This window comes from Dipteris shenzhenensis, chromosome 12 (assembly GCF_047967505.1).
Source record: "Dipteris shenzhenensis isolate YYH24624 ecotype China chromosome 12, Dip_SZ_1.0, whole genome shotgun sequence".
Lineage (NCBI taxonomy): Eukaryota > Viridiplantae > Streptophyta > Polypodiopsida > Gleicheniales > Dipteridaceae > Dipteris > Dipteris shenzhenensis.
Genome location: NC_141607.1, coordinates 44585136 through 44607900, shown reverse-complemented (window position 1 = coordinate 44607900; position 22765 = coordinate 44585136). Strand labels below are relative to the sequence as shown.

The 22765-nt window shown below is 48.7% G+C and overlaps 1 protein-coding gene across 1 annotated transcript in view; it reads right to left on the bottom strand.

Moving 5' to 3' along the window:
• TCP-1 (T-complex protein 1 alpha subunit) overlaps window positions 1-22765 on the bottom strand; it is a 62588-nt gene that overhangs the window by 30864 nt on the left and 8959 nt on the right. Inside the window, exons 3-5 of the mRNA XM_087382448.1 lie at window positions 17545-17634; window positions 17370-17456; window positions 17194-17253 (exon numbers count right to left, since the gene is read on the bottom strand). Coding sequence (XP_087238574.1) covers window positions 17194-17253; window positions 17370-17456; window positions 17545-17634 — 237 coding nt within the window. The remainder of the gene's footprint in view (window positions 1-17193; window positions 17254-17369; window positions 17457-17544; window positions 17635-22765) is intronic.

Below are 22765 nucleotides of genomic sequence, written 5' to 3'. Positions count from 1 at the left end.
AGATCTTCATTTCACAGGAGAAATATTACAGAGAAATTTTGAAGAGATTTCAGATGGAGGATTGCAGGATAGCATTAACTCCCATGGAGGTCGGGCTCAAGCTAAGTGTTCACGACACATCTCAGCCGGTCGATACTCCCTTGTACCGACGATTGGTAGGAAGTTTGCTTTACCTTACCAATACTCAACCTGATATTTGTTATGCAGTTGGGCTATTATGCCAGTTCTCTGCTTCTCCCAAGAAGAGTCATTGGGATGCAGGTTTACGAGTGCTCAGGTATCTAAAGGGTACTTGCACCTATGGGATCACCTACACCAAAGGCATTGAACTAGGCGGGTTCTGTGACAGTGATTGAGCGGGTGATGCTGACACCAAAAGATCTACAACAAGGTATTGTTTCTTACTTGCATCTAGTGCCATCTCTTGGCTGAGTAAGAAGCAACCCACAGTGGCCCTTTCATCTACAGAGGCAGAGTACAGAGCCGCGTGTACAGCAGCTTGTGAGACACTATGGTTGAGGTGGATTTTGGATGACATGGACGTGTGTCAGGAGGACACAACAGTGCTGATGTGCGACAATCAGAGTTGCATAGCCATTGCCAAGAATCCAGTGTACCATGCGCAGACCAAGCACATCCAAGTTCATTACCACTTTGTTCGAGAGCTCATCCCCGTGATTGAGCTTATCTACTGCCCGACCGCCGACAACTTGTCCGACCTCTTCACAAAGGCACTCCCTCGAGAACAGATGGAGCACCTCATCAAACGCATGGGGATTGGCCCACAGTTGTGACATTGAGGGGGGGTGTTAGAAACTCACTGTGCCCACCTGTGAGCCCCCGATTTGAGGGGACAAGGGGCAGTGAGAGGTAGGAGGGCTGGGAAAGAGAGAGACTCAGGCTTACATCATAGGCAACCAGCACACGGGCTGGTTGCTGCCTGCAACAGCAGAGAAATAGGGGGCCTTGGGCCTCCCTTGGAGGCGCCTGCAGCTGCATAGACTGGCTGCACAGGGCACCCTTATATAGGGGCCTGTGGCAGGCCAAGTCGGCCCAACCAGGGCGACCGACTAGGGCCAACCCTGGTCGGATTTCCAGGGCCATCTGGTCGGCCACCAGACAGGGTACTGACCCTGCTGATCGGTCAACCCAAAGGGCCTGGGCAGTGCCTGTAAAAGGCCCACTCCTTCAGTCATTCCAGCATCCAGTGCAAGACTGAAAGCCTCCTTCCAAGGCTGTGCTGTGCACTCAGAGCTGGTTCAGTTTGTAAGAGAGAGTTCCATCAGTTTTCCTCAGCACTTCGCTGAGTTTTGTATTGCTCCCTTGGAGCCAGTTTCTGCCCACCTTCCATTGGATGAATATACTCTTTCTCTCTCCGTTTAAGTTATCTCTGAGTGAGTGTTTATTGCATCTGTGATCATCTATCTGAGTTGAGTGTGTTGAAGAGTTGGAGAGATCTTGGGTGGAGGTTTGAGTGATTCATTCCCTCCTATTCTTTAACACCTCAATGGGCTGGAGCAAAGGCGCGCTAACACACCTGCTGAGTACTATGCTAATATAAAGAGCTCAGTAACTTGAGCAAAATCAAGTACAAAACATGTACTAACTAACCGAGACAGGTTGAGAGCTGGGACTCAAAAACCGAAGCCTGATACTATGGTGGCTCATCTGTGAGCGGTGAAAATGTCTCGGATCTGCGTCTGTCGGGCTGTCTCACATTGCAGTGGCAGAGGGAGGCGTGATCTCCTCGATCTCAGAATGCTGGGCTATGTTCAAAGTGACCTCTCGTCTCAGGCGGTCTCCTCTGAGGAAAGTTGTGATAGGCCAGACCTCAATACAGTATGCTCTAGTCGCTCTTCATGTAGCGAGTGGCCTCTGCGTCCTCTCAGAAATCCAGACTGCCTGCATATTAGCCAGCTTCTCCTCCTCCACCCCGCTATGTCCTGGAGCTTACTCAAATGAATAAAAATCTGTGACACATCGATGTGCATGGTTAACCTCTGTATCTTGTGATCTGGTCGCCTCCCGCTGCTCTCTGATCTGTCGTAGTAGAGTCTCCCTATGTCAGCGTATCTCAAGCAGATAGAGCTCAATGCAGACCTGGTCATGAAAGTGCATCAGTCGTGATAAGTGGGCCAAAGCCACTCCCATCTGGGTAGAAGCAGTGGCATCATCCCCTAATCTCATAGTAGGTTGGAAAGACACAGAGAAAATGCTCCTCAGTCTCAACCACTCCCAGTGTGCATAGCATGCAGACACAAGCTGAAGTTGACAGCCAGCGCCAAGCAATCTAGATGCTTGAAAAGGATTAGCGCCTACCACACCTGCTGCTATAGCGACAACACCACTAATAAATCCCGAATCTGGCCTACGCTCGCCAACACAAGCTCAATCAGAGAACTACTGAGTTAGACTCTTCTCTTTTCTACATACCTTTTCTTTAGCCTCTCCACCTCCCATCGCATAGCACCTTCCACCCCACTCAATGCTTACTCCACCTACCACGATATACGCTTTGATCGGGATCACTAGCCTTCTTACTCTGGCCGTTTGTACATACTTCTTGCTTATATTGACTTCATACCCCTTTTAGAGGATCGTGCTGCCCTTATCACCCGCTCACTACACGAGGCTGCCATTCACGCTTTCCCCCATACCACTCGCTGCACCCGCCCACCACCCCCTGGAATCGTACCTTGTAATAGTTGGTACGATGATGAGTGTAAGGCTTTACGCCGTCAACTCAGATTTGAAACCAAAAACAGTCTTCCGAGCGCACCAGATACGCTACGTGAAGTACTAATGCATAAATCTTGGACATGACATGTCCAATCATAATGGTCCTGTAGTTCTCCAGGCTCATGGGATCCCTTGCCTTGTAGATGGGTGAGATAGTGTTAATGGTCCAAGTGTGTGGAAATCCCAAATAAACAGCTTCATTAAAAAGCTTTGCTAAGATCGGGACTAGGAGGTTAATCCCATATGCAATAAACTCAGTGCATAGCCCCTCATGATCCTTCGCTCAGCCATTATGAAGTTTCATTACAGCATCCTTTACCCCTCCTCTAGTGAAGAGGGTGCAAAATGTGGGACGAGGCATGTGAGAGGTTAGGGACTGGCTGATTTGGGATGTCATAAAGTATGTGTGCATAATCAAACCAGATCTGAGTATCAGTAAGTGGCGGAGGGGACCGTCCGAGAAATCTCCGCCAGAAGTCCGAGGTTAGCAGACTTGCAAAGGGTCGAGGACTTAGAGCAGCAGGACACACGCTCAGATGTATCATTGAGGAGGCGAGGTCACAAAAGCAGAAGGCTTATTGTTGCTTTGTGGATTTCCGCAAGGCATTTGACACGGTTCCGAGAGGCCACCTCATACGGCACCTACAGGACTTGGGTTATGACCAAGAGATCATTTGGGCTGTCATGGCACTTTACGAGAGAGTTTCAGACAGAGTTCGGGCACGATCCGGGTGATGACCTGAAATGCAGCATCTAGCTGTAAAGGGGGTGAATCAAACTCAGAGTCTACGACAGAGTTTCAGACAGAGTTCGGGCTAGATGCTGCATTTCAGGGAATATGGAGATTATACCTCGGGGCGTAGCAGGCTACCATGGATAGCTCTATCCTCTTCTATGGCACTTGCAGCAGGAGGAGACCAGAGGTGCTGGTATGCACGTACAGAGAGATGGTTTGAGCAATTGGGGCTCCACATGAATAGACTACCTTCCTTCCAGTACAGCATGGATGCTCCGTTTTCTCCCCTCTTATCACACAAGGTCAACCAGGTTATCCGTGAGGATCTACTACAGCTACACACATTTCGGACCTGGTTGGGACCGAGTGAACTCCCAGTGAAGCTTAGCTTCTATAGAGATCACTTCTTACATATCACAGCGGAGGGTTTCATTGACCCACCAGGGTACACACAGATTCACCTACCCCACTCGCTGAGGATCTCTCTTGGGCAGTTATGGGTCTCCTCACACAAACTTCCCATCGAGAGCGGCAGAGCAGAGCGACTACCCAGGGAGAGGCGCATATGCACACTGTGTGACATGCAAGAGGTTGAGACAGAGGAGCATTTCATCTTCATGTGTCCTGTGTACTATGAGATCCGAGGGCGTTTCCACTGCCTCTTCAGGGATAGTTATGGGATTTTGGCATGTTTCCCCTCCTACCCAGACCAACGGTGTTTGGCAGGTTTCATTCATGAGGCACTTAGACACCATGAGAGGTTACTCCGAGCATGGAGACAGGAGCAAACTTCTTCCTCGACTGATCCCTCTCAGAGCTCTATCACGGAGTTCTTTTAGCTAGATCACATGGACTCCCACGAGACGAGGCCTCGACATGACCGTGACCCGGAGCCTGTGACCCGACAGCTCAGACAGAGGGTCGACACACAGATCACACTTGGGGACATCCCCTCCTTGTTTAGAGTCGGAGCCCGACCGACGGGGGTCACAGTAGCCCTAGTCAAACACAGAGCTAGGACCAGGAGACGTGCCAGGACCGCACCTCTGAGTGGCCGACAGCACTCTATTGCCGACTCCATGCCTCCACTGCCTCATCCATCCTGATATCTTGCTGCTGCCAATGATGATGATGATATTGATGACAATGCTGAGATTGATATATAGTCGACCATCGACATGACTATGTTGTACTTAGGACTTAGTACTGCCATTCTATATTTTTGCACTTTGCATTGGTATGGACGCTCGTTTAGTAGCTCCACTACCACAGCTTGTATCAGGATTTTCACAGTCTCATAGACCCATCGGTCTTCCGAAGACTTTAATAAACTTTCTTTCTTTCTAGCTGTTCAAGCTGAGACCCATTCCAATCGAGGGCCCATGTGCCTCGTAAATGCATTTTGTCGCTACCAGCATTGCTCAACCCACCGCAACTAAGGCCAGCCAACCGATTGTTATGGTTTCGGACCCTATAGCGGCTCCTCTAGACGCGTTGTGACGCCACCAATTCAGCCTTGGGGACTAAGCGGCCAAAGGCCTAAGATGGCACGTCCTAGCTAACATACGTGAGACATCAAATGCTCGCCTTGGACACCTCCTATCAATGCCCCGCCCAGACACCGCCACTAGCGACAAATGCCACCACCAACATTTTGTCGCTACCAGCATTGCTCGACCCACAACAGCTAAGGCCAAGCCAACCGATTGTTATGGTTTCGGACCCTGTAGCGGCTCCTCTAGACGCGTTGTGACGCCACCAATTCACCCTTGGGGACATCATACATCACAGACTAAGCGGCCAAAGGCCTGAGACAGCACGTCCTAGCTAACATACATGAGACCTCGTAACGCTCGCCTTGGACACCTATCGATGCCTCGCCCAAACCGGCGTCAAACGCCGCCACTAGCCACAAATGCCACCACCAGCGTCACGGATTGCTACCATTGGCGTCGCGGATTTCCCGTCACTTGCGTTGATTCAATTAATTCTGAGGTTAGTTTTAATTGTGGGTTAGGTTTGACAAGTTGATTAGGTTTAGTTAGTTTGGGATTAGGTTATGTCAGTGCTAACTAGGGTTAAAGGTTGGGTTAGGTCAGCCTAAGTCGGTATCCTAACAGTCCTAATAGTCTTAGATTAGGGCCATCCTAACTGTCCTAGGTGACTTAGGACCCCCCCTCCAAAAAAAAAAAGGGGAAGAAAGGAAAAAGAAAAGAGGGGCAAAAAGTCAAAATTTCAGCCTCTTCATCAATCTCTCTCTCAAGCTACGCCATTGGCCTTTTTTGTGGTTCTACACACTATATCAAGTGCTCATTACAACAGGGTTTTGCTGTCTACTTCTATGAGTCCACTTCATTTCCTTGACTACATTCGAGCTCCTCTCTCCCATGACAGTCACCATGGCAGCCAAGCATGCCCCTTGTGATATACCTTGCATGACAGTGATAAGGCTGCCCAACATGAGCAATTGCCTATCACAGTGGGTACATCCACTGGTGGTACAGAGATCCCTACAACTCAGCCTCTCTCTCCTGCATCTCGAGAAGCGCAGGCAGCGCAAGCACAATTTTTGGATGCCCTTGCTTCTATGCTCCAGGGTGCTTTTCGTCCGATTGGACAAAAGTTCAGCCCACAGCTTACCATGCTCAGATCTACCATTGCTCTGAAGGATAAGGGTAAGCAGCCCGCACCTCAGCCTGGGGATCAATCAGATAGCCGTGATGAGTTTTCGGGCCCATGCAGAGGGTTTATGGCTGATGCACACTGTGCATATGAGCACCCATTTTCTGGACCCTTGCATGTACCCGGCATTGGGATTATTTCAATTTGGGTGATGCCTTTTCTGTGCTGCTGAGCACTTCCTTGATGGATGCCAGGGTACCTTTTGACTAACAGTTTTTCCTTTCTACATCTATACTGGGCTGACCTACAAGTATGCGTTTTTGCAAACATTTGCCCCTTGTTTTGGGCTGATATTTTTAAAAAACGACTATCTTTGGCAGGGGGTCCTTTGACCGGACAGATATTGTTTTGCAGGTCTGTCATTTATGGACAGCCAGCTCATTTTGCAGTGAAAGCCTTGAGGCTACTCTTGAGCGCACATTTTTCCTTCAGGGATTTATTTTTGCCATGGGAAGCAACGATTGGATGGGTATGTTCTCAGCTGAGGACAAGCTCGATGGACCCAATTATCCCTACAGAAGCCTGGTTAAAATGCATTCACAAAACATGGTGGTTGCTCTCCCACCCATGTATGCACCAGTTAAACATGTTTGTGAGGAATGCTTGTTGGGCAAAATGCACCGTTTCTCATTTCCAAAGGATGGGACAATTGGTGCATCCGGGAAGCTTCACCTTGTGCATAGTGATGTGTGCGGGCCGATGCGCTCTTGGGGGCTACCTTTACTTTTCTACCTTTGTGGATGACTACACCAGATTTGCTTGGATATATGGCATGAAGGCAAAATTTGATGTGTTCCCATGCTTCACACATAGGCTTGCCATGGCTGAATATGAATCAGAGAACAAGCTCCTTACTCTACGCACTGACAGGGGGGGAGAGAACATGTCCCGTGAATTCTCTGAACGGGCAGGCAGAGAGGAAAAATCAGTCAGAGATGGAAATGGCCAGGTGCATGCTCAAAGGAAAGTCTTTGCCAAATAAGTTTTGGTTGGATGATGTCATGTGCTCCAACTATGTGCTCAATCGGGCACAAAGGCATTGAAAACTATCACACCTTATGAGGCATGGCACGGTCACAAACCTGAAATTTCTCATATGCGGGTTTTCCGGTCATTGGCTTACGCTCATGTGCCATCTCAGCTGAGGCACAAGCTTGAAGACAAATATATACCTAGATGAATCCAGGAGTATTCCCAAACTCATCCTCTAAAAACACACAGTGCAGTCTCAATCTCATGATAGTCACTCACAAGGTTGAAAACCATAAACTCCATCATGCATAGCAGGGACTAGCTAACTATGACATCCCCACTGACGTCATCAGCGCCCAATAGTAGTATAAAAATATGCTCTCACACATACAAATCCACACACCCACACATACTTGAGCATCCATTTATACAAAGTCTTCGTATTGAGTTTCTGTCGGCACTCCGGAGGTGAAGGGCAGACTCAGCCATAATGAAGGCTAGCACTAAAGGAGAAGGCTAATCAAAAGGTAGTCCATTCAAGCTACAACTGCTTGTGAAGACGTTTTCATTTTAGTCTCTCCCCAACGAGCATCTAAATCTAAATCTAGCTGATAACACCATTTAAAATAGAAAGAATTATCACAATACCAGCTTGAAGACAAAGCTGTAAAATGCATATTCATTGGTTATAGCGCAAAGAGCAAGGGATACAAATTGTATCAGCCCAACACGGGCAAGGTCATTGTCAATAGGGATGTTGTATTCCCTGAAAATGCACCTTTACCTTGGCTGGAATGCAAAAAACAGCCTACTGTTGATTCCTCAGATGTCTTTGATACATTGTTGCCTCTCTTTCAGCCGCCCACAGATCCAGTGCAGAGTGTTGTGCCATACACTTCTACCAGTGCACATCCTCCTCCAATAGTTCCTGCTCAGCCTGATATGCCTTTAGTTGATGATTATGCTATTGAGCAGGTAGTTGCACGGGAGAGTGATGTCATTAAACAGCAAAGATCAGTCCCAATATGGCTTTTGGACACACTCAAGGACAGCAAACAAGCTGAGCCTTTGCCAGCCCACACTAGAGGTGCGCAAAAACAAATGCATGGCAACTATTTGGCTGTAGCTTTGGTTGCTACTGCTTCCAATGAGGAACCTTTATGTCACAAGGATGCCTTTGACAGCAAGGAATGGATGGATGCCATGAAGGCTGAGCTTGAATCCATTCATGCCAACAGCACTTGGGAGTTGTGTTACTTGCCAGTAGGCAAGCGTGCCATTGGCACAAAGTGGGTCTACAAGGTGAACAAGAAAGCCGATGGCAATGTTGACCGCCTCAAAGCCCACTTGGTTGCAAAGGGATATGCACAGCAGCACAGCATTCACTTTGAGGAGACCTTTGCTCCCACCTCACACATTACAACTATCAGGTGTGTTATTGCTATGGCATCTCATCGGCATTGGGAGGTTTATCAGCTGGACATCAAGACTGCCTTCCTTCATGGTGATCTTTAGGAAGAGGTCTATGTCACTCAGCCACCTGGTTTTGAACAATTAGGTTCTGAAAATATGGTTTGCCGGCTCAGAAAAGCCCTCTACGGCTTGAGGCGGGCATGGTATGCGAAGATACATGCATTTTTTATAGCCCGTGGCTTTCAGAATAGCCCAACCGAGGCCACTCTTTATGTCCGAAAGAGTGCATCAGAATTTTTAATTCTGATTTTATATGTGGATGACATGCTTATCACTGGGCCAGATATGGAACAAATTGCAGATTTCAAGGCTGATTTACAGCAGTCTTTTGCCATCACAAATATGGGCCGGTTGCACTATTATTAGGGCATACAGTTAGCATATGTTGAGGGGGGTATAATGATGAGTCAGTCCAAGTATATTGGACAGCTCCTTGATCCCTTCCAGTTCGAGGATTGCAAGCCAATTTCTACTCCATTGGAGCCTGGCTTTCGTTTGTCCTCCGAGGATGGAAGTCCGCCATTTGATTCATCCCTTTAACAGCAGGCTGTTGGTTGCCTCATATACCTTTGTCATACCCGGCCTAATCTTCAGTATGCCATTTCCTAGCTCAGCATGTACATGCACAAGCCTAGTACGCAGCATTGGCAAGCAGTGAAGCGGGTCTTTCAATACTTCAAGGCCACGCAGCATTTGGGTTTACTCTATGGTTTCAAAGGCCCCACTTGTTTTGCATAAATTCACGGACAGCGACTGGGTAGGATGTTACGACACTAGGGTGTCACACAGCGGTAACTGTTTTATGCTTGGAGCTTCATGCATCGCTTGGTTCAGCAAGAAGTAACCTACAATTGCCGCATCCAGTTGTGAGGCTGAGTACAGAGCAGCTTTCACAGCTACAGTAGAGTGTGTTTGGCTTCGCAAGTTACTTGAAGATCTTGATATCATTCAGCCCAACTCTACTACGATCTACACCGATAGCCACAGTGCTTTGGCGGTTGCTAGAAACCAGTGTTTCATGTGCGCACAAAGCATATTGAAGTCCACTATCACTATGTTCGAGAGCGACTGTCTAGTGGAGACATCCAGTTGTCCTATGTTCCCACCGAGGACAACTTGGCAGATCTTTTCACAAAAGCTTTACCACGTCCCAAGTTTGAGGCATTTCGACATGCTTTACACTTGGCTCCTTTTGTTACATGAGGGACCACTCTGTACATATCATAGGTTGCTATATCCCTCTGGAACGAATATGTGCAACCATGATGTAGTTTCCAAGTATCCCTGAGATATTTCCAAGATGCTTCAGCCATACCATGGAGAGGAGTTTGTTAGCACTTAGCCCTAGTATGAGCCTTGTAGGTCAGGTCAACTCTATGAGTTGACTTATTTGGTCAACCATATGGTTGACTTGGGGGCCATATAGGCCACCCTTTGTATTTTCCTCTTATCGATTTGAGTAGTACTACGTTTGGCTCCAGTTTGTTGTTTGCTTCCTGTACTCCACTCCCGTTCCATTGCTTCCTGCACCCAACACGTACATGGTAGCCGGCCGCACTAGTGTAGGCAACACTTCGCCTATCAATCTTGAAAGTGTGACTGGAAGCACTATCTCTCCTATCAAGCTAGAGCACCTCGCCCCCGTGTGCTTCGAGGGAGATGGAGAGAGAGAGAGAGAGAGAGTGTGTGTGTAGGCAGCACATAGGAGGAAGGAGGAGGGAGTAGATAGGATTAGATGTCACATCAAAAGTGTACAATAAGGGGATGTAGTTTCCAGGTATTCCTAAGATATTTCCAAGATACTTCAGCCATACCATGGAGGGGGGTTTGTTAGCACTTAGCTCTGATATGAGCCTTGTCGATCAGGTCAACTCTATGACATGACTTCTTTGGTCAACCATATGGTTGACTTGGGAGCCATATAGGCCACCCTTTGTATTTTCCTCTGAACAAAAGCCCTAGAACTCCTCCCAGTTTGTTGGCTTGACTAAAACCAACCTCAACAACGTAAAGGGTGGTAGGACCCACTTAATTACAGCATACACAGTAAATTGACAAGTAAATATGTACCACATAACAAATCACAGGGGTCCTACTCACAAACAAGGACACCGATTGGCCCAAAACGTTCACGCCCCTTGCGGTATTTATTTAACATTCATTTGAAGCCAAGCAGCTGATTACAAAGGTCTCTGGGAAGCTGCACCACATGCAAACCAACGCCTGCAGACTCCCCGTCCAGCCCACCCTGTAATTCCCTGCTCAACTTCAAACGGTGAACGGCCTCCAATCACTAGACAATTATGTATCCTTAGCCAGGCAAAGCATGCAACAGAGACCCTTATAGTATCCACTGTCTGAGCCACACCTACAATCACCCAACCAGCCAAACACGGTTGAATAGTTGCAAGACAAAGCCCTCAACAGCTAAACTCTGGTGCAACCAATCGGCAAAGCAATTCCCAACGGGTTGCCTCAATCTATATCCTCTCCGGCCACTGCCCAACAGCATAAATCAACCTTTCTTCACGAGGAAAGAAACCCAAACGCAATAACTAGCCAGCAACCAATCACGGAGCGGCAAAAGCAGCAAAGACAAGCCTTCTTCTACCCAGTATCCACAGAAGAAAGGCCACCCGGGCTGGAAAACCCTAGATCCTGCAGAGAAAAGCTGATTCTGGCCTGGCACAGCCCCAAGAGCAGCTTAGAAGCGAACACCCAAGCCTGAAAAGTTACCAAAATCAGCAGCAACCCCAGGAAGTCTCCAAAAAACAGATAGCAATCGTCCTTGCAAAGCCTGGACAGCCTGGTAGCAAATCGCAATTTTCCTGGAACAGCCTGGAAACACCTTGAAACAAATTGCAATTTCTTGTAGCAACCTGGAAACACCTGGAACCAAATCGCAGTTTCCTGTAGCAGCATGGAAACACCTGAAAACAGCTCCAAAACAGGGCGCAATCACTTGGCACAGCCCGGAGGACCTGGAAGTGAAATAGCAATCTACAAAGGACACCCTGGCTGAAATTGCAATCTGCAACAGGCTCATGAATCAAGTGCGATTTCCTCTGGCAGGCCTTGGATGCACTGGTATTGGCCCTGGCTGATGACGATTTTCCCCAGCAGGCTTTGGAAGCTCCTAGTAAAAGGCGATTTTGCTCTAGCAGCACCTGGCAGGCTCTGGCAGCTCACAACTGATGATCTGTCTCCTTTTGGAACTGATTTGGCCCTCTCAGCCCAAAAGAAGAGCTCTAGGCTCTTTTTGGAGTCCTGTGCTAAAATTAGCAATTTTTAATTGCACCACTCTTTTGGCCCCCCTGTTGCACACCTTGGCCCTAGGAATTAATTGCCTAGTAACTGGGCGAACATTCACTATTTCCAAGGGCCCACTAGGAAATTTTAATTCCCCATGGCCGTACCCTCGCGTCCTAGAGACTCAAGGCAGTCATGCGCAAATTATGGGAGCCGCAAATCAAAAGTCCCATATTTCACGTCCTCGTGACATCGACACTCCATCCACTCCTCGCAAACCTCACACACAACTGAGAGGGAGAAGAGAAAGAAAGAGAGATATATTAACGTCCGCAGGAGGCCTCGCGGGCCTATGGGACAAAGTACGGAATCAAGTAACTCATACAAACCACTATGGGCCGGGACAAAGGGCTCACTAAGGCCCTTGCTGAGTACTAAAATGCTATACTAGTACAAAATACCAAAAAAGTAGCAAAATAGCACGAGGGTGGCATGAAAATATCAAGTGCTTGGAGCTAGAGTCCCAAGTGCATGAACTGGCTCCACGTATCCAAGCTCCATGGTGGCTCCCTAATGAGATGCAAAGAGCTCACACATCTGCATCTGCCAGGCTGTCTCCAGTGGTGGTGGAGGATGTGGTCTCCTCGATCTCTCGATCCGTGGGTTATATCAAGGATGACGCCTCGCCTCAGTAGATCTCCACTGAGGAGAGCTGAAATAGGTCGAACCTCAATCGTGTGTGCTCTAGTCGCCTATCACGTCGTGTACAGTCTCTATGTCCCTTATCCAGCAGTGATGTGTTGGCTCTCTCCACCGATCCATATATCTCTCATGTCAGCTAGCTCCTCCTCCTCTACCCCAGAGTGCCCTGGAGCTGAGTCAAATGCATAGAAATCCGTTACCTGTCTCTGCGCTCGGTCTACCTCAGGACCCTATGGTGCGGTGGTCCCATCCCGATGCTCTCTGATATGTCGTAGTAGCGTCTCTGTGTATCATTGCATCTCCATTAAGTAGATCCCAATACAGACCTGGTCCTGGAAGTGGATCAGTCGTGAGAGTGGGTCAAAGCCGTGCCCCTCTTGAAAAAGGCAGTGGTAGCGCCCTCGAATCTCATAGTAGACTGGGCATACACTTAGAAAGTGCTCCTCTATCTCGACCGCCCCCAACATGCACAACCTGCTAGTCCGTTGCTCTCTGGGTATGCCTACAACTCTCCCTGCCTCAATCCTCAGCCGATGGGACGAGACCCGCATCTATCCGATGGCAATCCTCAGCGCGAGACTCCTTTGTCCTCGAGATAATGAGGTTTGATGATGAGCCCATCCTCCGATACTCTCAAAAAATGGTCATAGTAGAGCTAGGTCTTGATGGGGAACTCATGGTCCCCCCCAAGTGCGAGATGTGTGGAGCTAGAGGAGATCTAACCGTATGATGTGGTTAATCTCATCCCGTGATATCAACTCAGGCGGTGCATCCATGCTATGCTGAAATGGGGGAAGCCGATCCATCTGAATGCCGTGACTGGTAAACCATGCGGTGATGCGTACATACCATGTTGTACCTACCCCACTCTCTGCTAGTCGTATGGAAGACTCTAGTGCCAGCAGTCTCGGAAGTCTCTCGCGAGGTAGGTCCCAACTCTGTGGAAGAATGTCACTGTCTGAAATACGGCATCAACCTGGAGAGGGGTCATGGCAAACTCTGCCGGTACTATCTGATGGGGGACCGAGGGCTTACTCCGAATCATCCTAGAGCCCATAATCACCTGTAGCCGCTCAAATCTCCTCCATTCTACTGCTGCTGAAAGATCACACCCTCAAAAAGGTGCCGCATACATGGCACTCGGCCTCACTAGAGTGTCGAAAAGCCAACACTTCATCGGTGGATCTTAGAAGTGCGCCTAGAAGCATTGTCGCTCTAGTCGAGCCAAAGCACCATGTCCTCGTGTGAGTCGTGCTTTGGCTGCGTGGGTCATCGTGAAAGCTGACCCTGTGAAAACTACACCCAAGTATGTGTAGGACTGCACAATCCTCAATGGCTGACTTTGGTATGTAAAGCTATGTTGGTGAAGCACTGTGTAAGAGGTGTTGAAGATCATGACCTTGGTCTTTCCAAGGTTAGCCATCAAGTCTCTCTCTCTTTGCGAACACCTCTAGGGCATCTAGATGTCTCTGTAGTCCCTCTGCCGAAGATGACAGGAGGACTATGTCATCCGCGCATAGTAGAATCTATATCATCAAGTCAGCTAGTGGTGCTCCCTCACCTCCTGGACGGTCTATGAAAGATGTAATCTCATCAATGTAGAGCCCGAAGAGGTCGTTGAGAGAGGGCATCCCAGCTTTACCTCAATCGTGCTCTCAACCCAGTCTGATAGGCCTCTTGGGACACGAACTCTCCCTCTAACGGACTCATATAGGCTCACCACTCCCCACATCAAAACCTCTGGAATCTGCATATCCTGTAGTCTCTTGATCATGCGACAGTGTCGAAGGCCTTCTAAAAGTCTACAAAACAAGCGTAGACTTTACGGCGTCTCGACCTTGCCTCCTTAAATATAAAGCTTTAAGGTGAAGATGTGGTCTAGTGTGGAGTGTTGTCTCTGAAAACCTGCCCGCCCTAGAGCACGCTGCCCATGTGCCTCTGTATGGCTGCTAATCGCTCTCTCTAGTATTGATCCATAGATCTTGGCCAGCATATGGCCAATCATGAGAGTGTGATAGTTCCCAGTATCCATGGGGTCATCTGCCTTGTGTATCGGTACAATGGTGGTGGTACTCCATAAGGGTGGGAAGCCGTGACATATGGCATGGTTGAACATCTGCACTAGGACTGGAGCCAAAACCTCCTATCCATGATCGAAATGCTCAGTTTGTAGCCCCTCATGGTCCTGTGCTCTCCGGTTATGAAGCCAGCTGAGTGCAGCCTGCACATTCTATGCAGTGAACCAGTGGCAAGTGGTGGGCCTGGGCATAGTGGACCTGTCAGGTGGTGCCTGCATCGGGAACATCATAAAGAGAGCATGCATAAGTGTGCCAAACACCGATAGAAGCCCCCAGCCAATGCTCTGTGATGGGGATAGGTGGCTTCCCCTCTGGTAGAAGCCCCCAACCAATGGTGAGATCCCCCCCTCGAAATGAATTGATCACCTCGTCCATTCTATGGGTGAGGAAGGCCCACCGCTTACGGTGTGTTAGTCGCCGTGAGATTCGCTGTGCCTCGGGTGATGTCAAGTGGCCAAGGGCTCGCTCACGTGTGAGGTGCGCTCTCATCTCTCTGGACTCATCATCATACCAAGGGCTCCCTCTAGCCTATAGGCCGACTCAGGTGCCTAGCCCACTTCCCTATAAGAGGGACTGCCTTGCAGCCCTAGAGGGGCCTCTACCCCTGCCCAACAGAGCCAACCAGGCTGCCACTGCCAGCAGCCCTATAAGCGACTGCCACGGAGCCCTTTAAGGGACTGCACGCAGCCTATAGAGGCTACCTCTTGCCCTATACACCCTGACCTGCAGGGCTAGGTGGCCGACTATCAGGTTGGCCCACCTCAGCCTAAGAAAAGACTCCACAGGGGCAGCTCTCCAGATCCAGGAGCAGCCACACAGGCCCACATCACTGGGCAGACACGTGGCAGAGACTACCCTACTCTACGCTTATGGGGGGCGGGCACACCCACAATAAAGGCCCTCGCTCAGCCTACCCTAACCCCTCACAGGACGGGCACACCCACAAGGAAGGCCCTCTCTCTCTACAGTGACATCAGGAGATGTTGAGCTCCAACAGTTTCCATGTGAGTGTGAGAGTCTGAGTGTGACATCTGTTTGAGCGTGAAAGGGATTATGGCTCAGTATGTATGCCACGTGTATAGTATGTGCCGCTTGTCTGGTAGATGAGTTACGTGCTTAGGTGTATCAAACATCATCTATGACATCAGGGAGATTCTCTTTACAGGCAGTCCTTGCCTACAAAAGGAGACACCATGTACTTAGAAAATCAACATCACTCCTTTTGCCTCAGTCCTTGTCCTCAATCATGTGATCTCCTAATTCCAAGAGTGTCTAACAGGATAACGCATAAGGGTAGTCCTAGCAAAAGGAGATGAGCCCTTAATTCTATGCCTAGGCAAAAGGCGAGGGAGGCCTAAAGAGGGCATGACGATACTAGTCCAAAAGTGGACATATGGCATCTATGTCCTAAGTGGCAAACACGGGGTCTATGTTGATTTTAAAGGGATCTAGCCTAAAAATCTTCAAGAAGGACACACGTACAAGGCTAGTTCACAAAAGAGTCTATGGTTGGGTGAAATTTTAAGTAAGAAGCTCTTCAAGGTTAAGAAACAGTTTCATCGTATATTGAAAAACAAGCTTTTCTTTGAAAAGAATACTGATTTGAAGGTCAAACTAGTGCAGCCACCTTTACTACTTGGGTCTGGATCAGAAATATGAGCAACGTTCAATCTTATTCTACCTTGGGTAGGCACTCTCCTTCCTCTCTGACCTCCGATTCCTGACACTTGTCTCCAGCTGATGTGGCAGTCAAACAGTCCTCCGAGTGTCAGAGTGCTGCTGCCGCACCTGTAGCTGCTGTTTGCACTTATTGCAAGTTGTGCACTTTGATGTGGCAGCCTGGTGGATGTCTACATGGCTGCTGATGTGTTGCTGATATACAGCTGCCTGTGTGGCAATGCCTGTAACATGGCAATCCAGAAATCTGTGGACTATATGCACGGTTGAGCTTTTCTGGCTAATCTTTCATGCAGTGTCGGAAACTAGCCTTGGGAGTGGTAACATAAGATGTATTCCCATGCCTCCATGATTTTGCTCAATAGAAACACTAGTAGTTGCTTACCTCCCACTCATTCACTTCGCAATCCTACCTAAGATGATCTAAATCCAATAATGCATTAGAGAACCCATGCATCACAGTGATAACATGCCATAAATAAATGCTCTCCCCAATCGAAGCACACGACAGCCATCCATCCTTCCAACTCACTTGATCTGTTGAGCCCTTCAACGCATGCATAGAGAGAGAGACTTTGATTTTAGACAAGAACATAGCTTATAACACTAAGACAAGGCATCTCTCCTGTCACTTGGAGATATTCTTCATCAGATGACACAACGAGTAGCTTTTGAGCAAAGCCCTTCTAAAGACCGTGTGCATGTGGTAAATGCGATTTGGATAGTACAAATACATCATTTCCCATAAATTTGAATTGCAAGCATTCGATGATTTTTCATATTTGAAAATATGCAGTACACAAGCTTTTCATTTTCAAAGCCCATTTCGTTTAGTCTTGTTTCTTATTTAAGTTAAACATTCATGCAAAAGGTAAGAGTTCTTACCCTATATCCACTAATTATTGATGTTGGATGAATCTTGTTTTGCACCAAGGCATTCGCTCTCTGCAAAGATATAAATAAAAACAATATACCGTAATTAGGTGTGTAAAAGGTTCTTTAACAGGCAGGGTAATTTGAAAAACTCATTCATGTCTACATGAGATTGCTCAAACAATAACCTTCAATAGCTCCGCTGCTGCTATGACCACAGAGGTGGTTCCATCTCCAACTTCTCGATCTTGAAGTTCAGCCAACTCCACAAGGACCTACAAAAGTAAATATCACTTATATTCTGGCCCAAATCAATACAGGTACCTAAGGAAAGAGCACAACATGTCTCAAAAGGGTGCTCACCTTTGCAGCTGGATGCTCTACCTCCAACATCCTTAAGATAGTAGCCCCATCATTTGTGATAGTCACATCACCAATATCATCCACAAGCATCTGTAATATCAATAATTCTAAGATGTAAGCCAAGACTAACCTTGCCCCATATGTTGGCTGAAGCTTTTAACCCAAAGCCATGTACAATCCAATAAAATCAGTCTAGTACTTTGATTTTAAAAGTGAAACCAGTAAGAGATTAAAACAATGAACAATCCATAAATGGATGAAGATGGCTCAGCATCCCTCCCCCACGCTTTAGGAAATTACATACTTCTTAAGACAGTGAAATACACCATCCTATCACCAACTACCTCATATTTCTGAATGGGAATTTGAGAGAGAGAGAGAGAGAGAGGCTGCCTGAGCAATGGAGGGAGTGACGATCTGAGCAACCTGAGTGACGGCAGGCTAATGAGGGAGCAACGGAAAAACAGGCTGAATTGACGTTGGAAGTGATGGGCTAACGGAGGGAGCGACTGAAAAACCGGCTAAAGTGACATTTGATGTGATGGGCTAGCAGGGAGAGAGAAGCAACGTTTGTGGAGGGGGGGGGGGGGGGGGGGGGAGGGGGGTGTTGGAAAGGTCACCTCCCCATCTGTAAGCCCCCATATGAGGAGAGCATTGGGGGGGTGAACCTAGGGTTTGAGTGTCTGTCACATGGGCATCTGATTGGATGCCATGTGGGCAAGAATCAAAGAGATGGAGGGTACCTGGAGCTAGGATGGATCTGCAACAGCAAAAGGCGAAGCAGTAGCCAGCACAAGGAACCCGGAATAAAAAGTGTTCACATGGCGCTGACATCTATAGGGTGTACGGCTCTGTACGGAACTGGGAGAGGGCCTGGCAGAGGCACAGTTATGGCAGGATGTGCAGGCGCCGATGTGAAGCAGCAAATGTGGCTGTCAGTGGGCAGAAGGCATGCCTTATATAGGCTGGACCCCTGCCTCGAATGGAGGGCCAAAGGCCCTAGAAGTTTGGGCCAAAAGCCCTGGGTTGTGAGCCCTTATAGGGCTGGACCAGCCACAGACTGGTCGGCCAGTCTGGTCGGACAGTCTGCTGCAGGCTGGTCGGTATTTTTACCAGCCCTTGGGGCCCTATAAAAGGAGGTCCTTGAGGCCTCACTTCTTATCACTTGGTGCAGCAGTTCAGGGAGCAGAAGGAGCAGCAGATCAGCCACTTGTGGGTCTCTATCCAGAAGGAGACAAGAAAGCTGTAGAGCTGCAGACCTAGCTCAAAGTGCTGCCCACCTAGGCTGGTGCAAAGACAGCAAGGTGGAAGGGATATGGACGGAAAGTCTACAGAAGCTCGAGGTGGAGCACTCGGGCTCGAGTCTAGAGATAGCCAGCAGATAGGAGAAGGACCTTGTGGTAAGATTAGAGGACCACATCATTGGTGGGACTCTGGATCTGTCTCTTTTGTATTGTGTCCATAGTTGTGGACGGAAAAATATATTTTGGTGGTTTCTCTATCTGGTTGGTTCATTGTCTATTGATGAGTCTGCACACCTATTGTATGCACATAAGTAAAGAAGTTTGTGATTCCACACCCACACCGCACACTGTGTGAGCTCCTGGGCATTACTATAAGTCTTCCGCTACGTGTACCCTCTGTTGGGTATTTTCTAACAGGGGGGGGCAACATTTAGCTGCAAGGTAGAGAAGCAAGAGTAGAGGCACATAGGAGAAGGGGGGAAGAGGTGCCTTGACTTGCCAAGCTTGTTTGGATACGAGTCCAGCTGCCACATGCCTGACCGATCTTCATTGCGGTATGCTACTTCCCCCCAGACACGTCATCATATACCCATGAGGTCACTACAGAGGGACACAGCCCATTTGAGACGACACATGACTATCACAGAGTTCTCTAGGCAAGGAGACATCCTCCTTTTGGAAGAGTTCAATGCAAGGACAGGAGATAAACAGTGGACCTACTAGAGTTCGCATATGAGAGAGATCCCCGCATGGTTCCGAAGCTAGATGCAGTAGAGCTCGGACATTCTGCAGATACCTTACATGTGACAGCATACAAGCGACATTTACTTGAGTTGGGGAGCAGTCCACGACCTCATCATCTACAATGGCCTTCAAAGATGGCCATCATCTGGGGGGTTCACTTGTTTCCCACATGGCGGTGGGACAAGCACAATGGACTACCGACTAGACCCATTAGCTTTTGCTTCACGGATACATGACCTCACAGTACCCCATCCGCCACTCGGACCTAGCCACTCATATCTAGCCTTCCGTATCTCTGCTACTACGCCAGTCACAGGGAGAGCTCCTACCACGCCTGCTTGTACCCAAATGCACTTTAACTGCACCCTCGACCCAGTATATGTGAGTCACTTAGCCAGAGAGTTTCCGACCCTATTGGGAGATGATATAGACCTCGCCCACGCCTCGAACACCCTTGCCTCGGTAGTACAAGACGCTGCCACCAGCAAGAAAGTGGGCAGTCTACCGAGATGGGATTGCACTAGTTATCTAAACCTAAAGACCCTCAGTCTTAAATTGATGTAATGAAGGTCATTTTTGATACAGTACTAGGACTTAAGACGCGTGCTAAATAATCTCGAGCTGAGTTTTCATGTTCACTCCTCGAATCTCTGAGTCTCAGAGATGCAGTAGTGACTCTTTCTGGTGTAAAAGCTGTCTCAGTCCCATGAGGGCTTCTGAAGACCTCTCTCTCTCTCTCTCTCTCTCTCTCTCTCTCTCTCTCTCTCTCCGCTCAGCCCGTCCAGCTCCGCCAGCCTCTCCAGCCTGCTCCGCCAACCCCCGCTAGCCTTCGCTAGCCTGCTCCCTCACCCCCGCGGGCTGCTTCCCTTACCTCTGCGGGCTGCCTCCTCTCCCGTGGCCTGCCTCACCACCGTGGCCTGCTCTTCATCACTCCCGGTACCCGCCTCTGCTGCGCAACCTGCCCCCGTGGCCTGCTCTTCACTCGCTGCCCGACTCTGCTGCTTCGCCTCCAATGGCACCTTTGCTGGCACCGCGAGGGAATGAGCCACGCCTATTGCGTGGCTGCTAACTGGGCCACGTGACTGCTGTGAGCAGTCACTAGCTTGGCATGGCCAAGCAAGGCTGCTCAGCACAGCCCCTACAGCCTTAGGCATTGCCTAGGCCCCATCAAGTCTCCACGAAACAGGGCGCACTGCCCTACACACCCTCGACCTGCTCCAGGCTCCAAGGCTCCACACACTTCCAACACATCTCAGGCCTGCAAAAAACAGTGGAGCAGAGAGTAAAGACAGCTTCAAGAAAAGGCCCTCGTGCTGCCCTCTTGAACATGCACAAAAGACTAACACTCAGGTCAGTTTTTACACAATTTACAGCTCATGACCAGGAAACACAGTGGTGAGCCAGTTGAGACAGAGGACCATGCCTACAAGAGCGGGAGTAGAAGACACATGGGGCAAACTAGCTTTGGAGACAGCCATGGCAGCCCTCTCTACAGGGACAGCTCACAAAGGCACTGAAAAAGTACTCACATGCCTCAACAAAATCTGCCTTGTGTTGATAGAGAAAATAGACACTTGGAGGCCACCAATGTGGCCCTATTGGCTGAAAAAGCACATGTGGACAAAACACTGGCTGAGATTCGGAAACAAGGTGAGAAGGTACAAGAGGAATGGAGAAAGGAGAAAGCCAAGAAAGAAGAATGGGAGAAAGAGAGAACAGAATGGGAAAGTGAGAAGACCAAGCTACAAGACCAATTATACACATTGGGGACTGAGTTACAACAAATGAAGGGCAAACAAACAATATCAGATGGTGGCTGCAAAGTTATGGATGAGCTCAAATCAGAAAATGCAGCTCTTAAGAAAGAGATGGAGGCCATGCAGACTACCATGAATGGTAAGCATGCTGAATTTGCACAACAGCTCAACAAGGGGAAAGAAGTGATGCTTGAATGGACAGAAGTTGTTAAAAAGGGATCCGCAGCTCCCAAAAAAGAACTCATTTCTGAGACACTAGAGGAAGAGAAGAGACGGCCCAGTAAAGCAATGAATGTTTCATAGTGGGAGACACCCCAATGGCAAATGCTCAAGCCATGAATGTTTCATAGTGGGAGACACCCCAATGGCAGATGCTCAAGCCCTTTTTGCAAAGATGGGAGTCAACCTCACATGTGAGGCAGCTTGGAGGGTCGGGAAGATGGAGATACAAACAAGACCGTTAGTGCTGAAACTTCGGACTGCAATTGATAGGTCCAACCTTATGAGCATGCGAGCATCCTTGAAGGGGACCAAGATCTACTTGGATGATGACCTCACCCTTCTACAGCAGGAACATAGAAGGGAAGGCATGACACAGATCATGGCAGCAAGGGAAGCAAGGAAATGGGCTGCCTACAAGGATGGCAAAGTGATTATTCGAGAAAGAGCTGACAGAGGGGACAAGGGAGAAGGGGAGAAGAAAGAGGGTGAACTATGACGGTGTCAGAGCCAAGAGAGGAGTGCACATAACAAGTTGAGTATGGCTGTATGGAACTGTAATGGTACACTTTGGTCCGACCCAGGTGGCTTCTCAGAGACATACACAGGCAGAGACATCATCTTCTACACTGAGACACATGAGAGCCTAGAGAGAGGGTACATTTGGGAGTCTGCTCATAGGAGAGAAATGAGGAGAGATAGTGGAGTACGAGGCTCTGGAGGTGTAGCCGTCCTTTTCAAAACACACCTGAGACCACTCATATCTATGGTACGGAGAGAGGAACATGCACGTCACATGTGGATACGTGTGCAACTACTAGATGCCCGACCGATCTTCATTGCAGTATGTTATTTCCCTCCACACACGTCATCATATGCCCACGATGTCACTACAGAGGGGCACAGTCCTTATGAGACGATACATGATGATATCATAGAGTTCTCCAGACAAGGAGACACCCTCCTTCTGGGGGATTTCAATGCAAGGACAAGGGATAGGCAAGTGGGCTTACTTGACTTAACATATGAGAGAGATCCCCACATCATGCCAGAGTTAGATGCACCAGAACTTGGGATTCGGAGACTTTCAGCATGTGACAGCATACGGGCGACACCTGCTTGAGTTGGGTCTCCTCCGTGAAATGATCTGATGATCTCATCCATCCTATGTGTGAGGAAGGCTCATCTCTTGCGGCGCGTCAATCGCTGAAAGATCTTGTGTGCCTTATGTGACGTCAACTGACCCAAGGCTCCCTC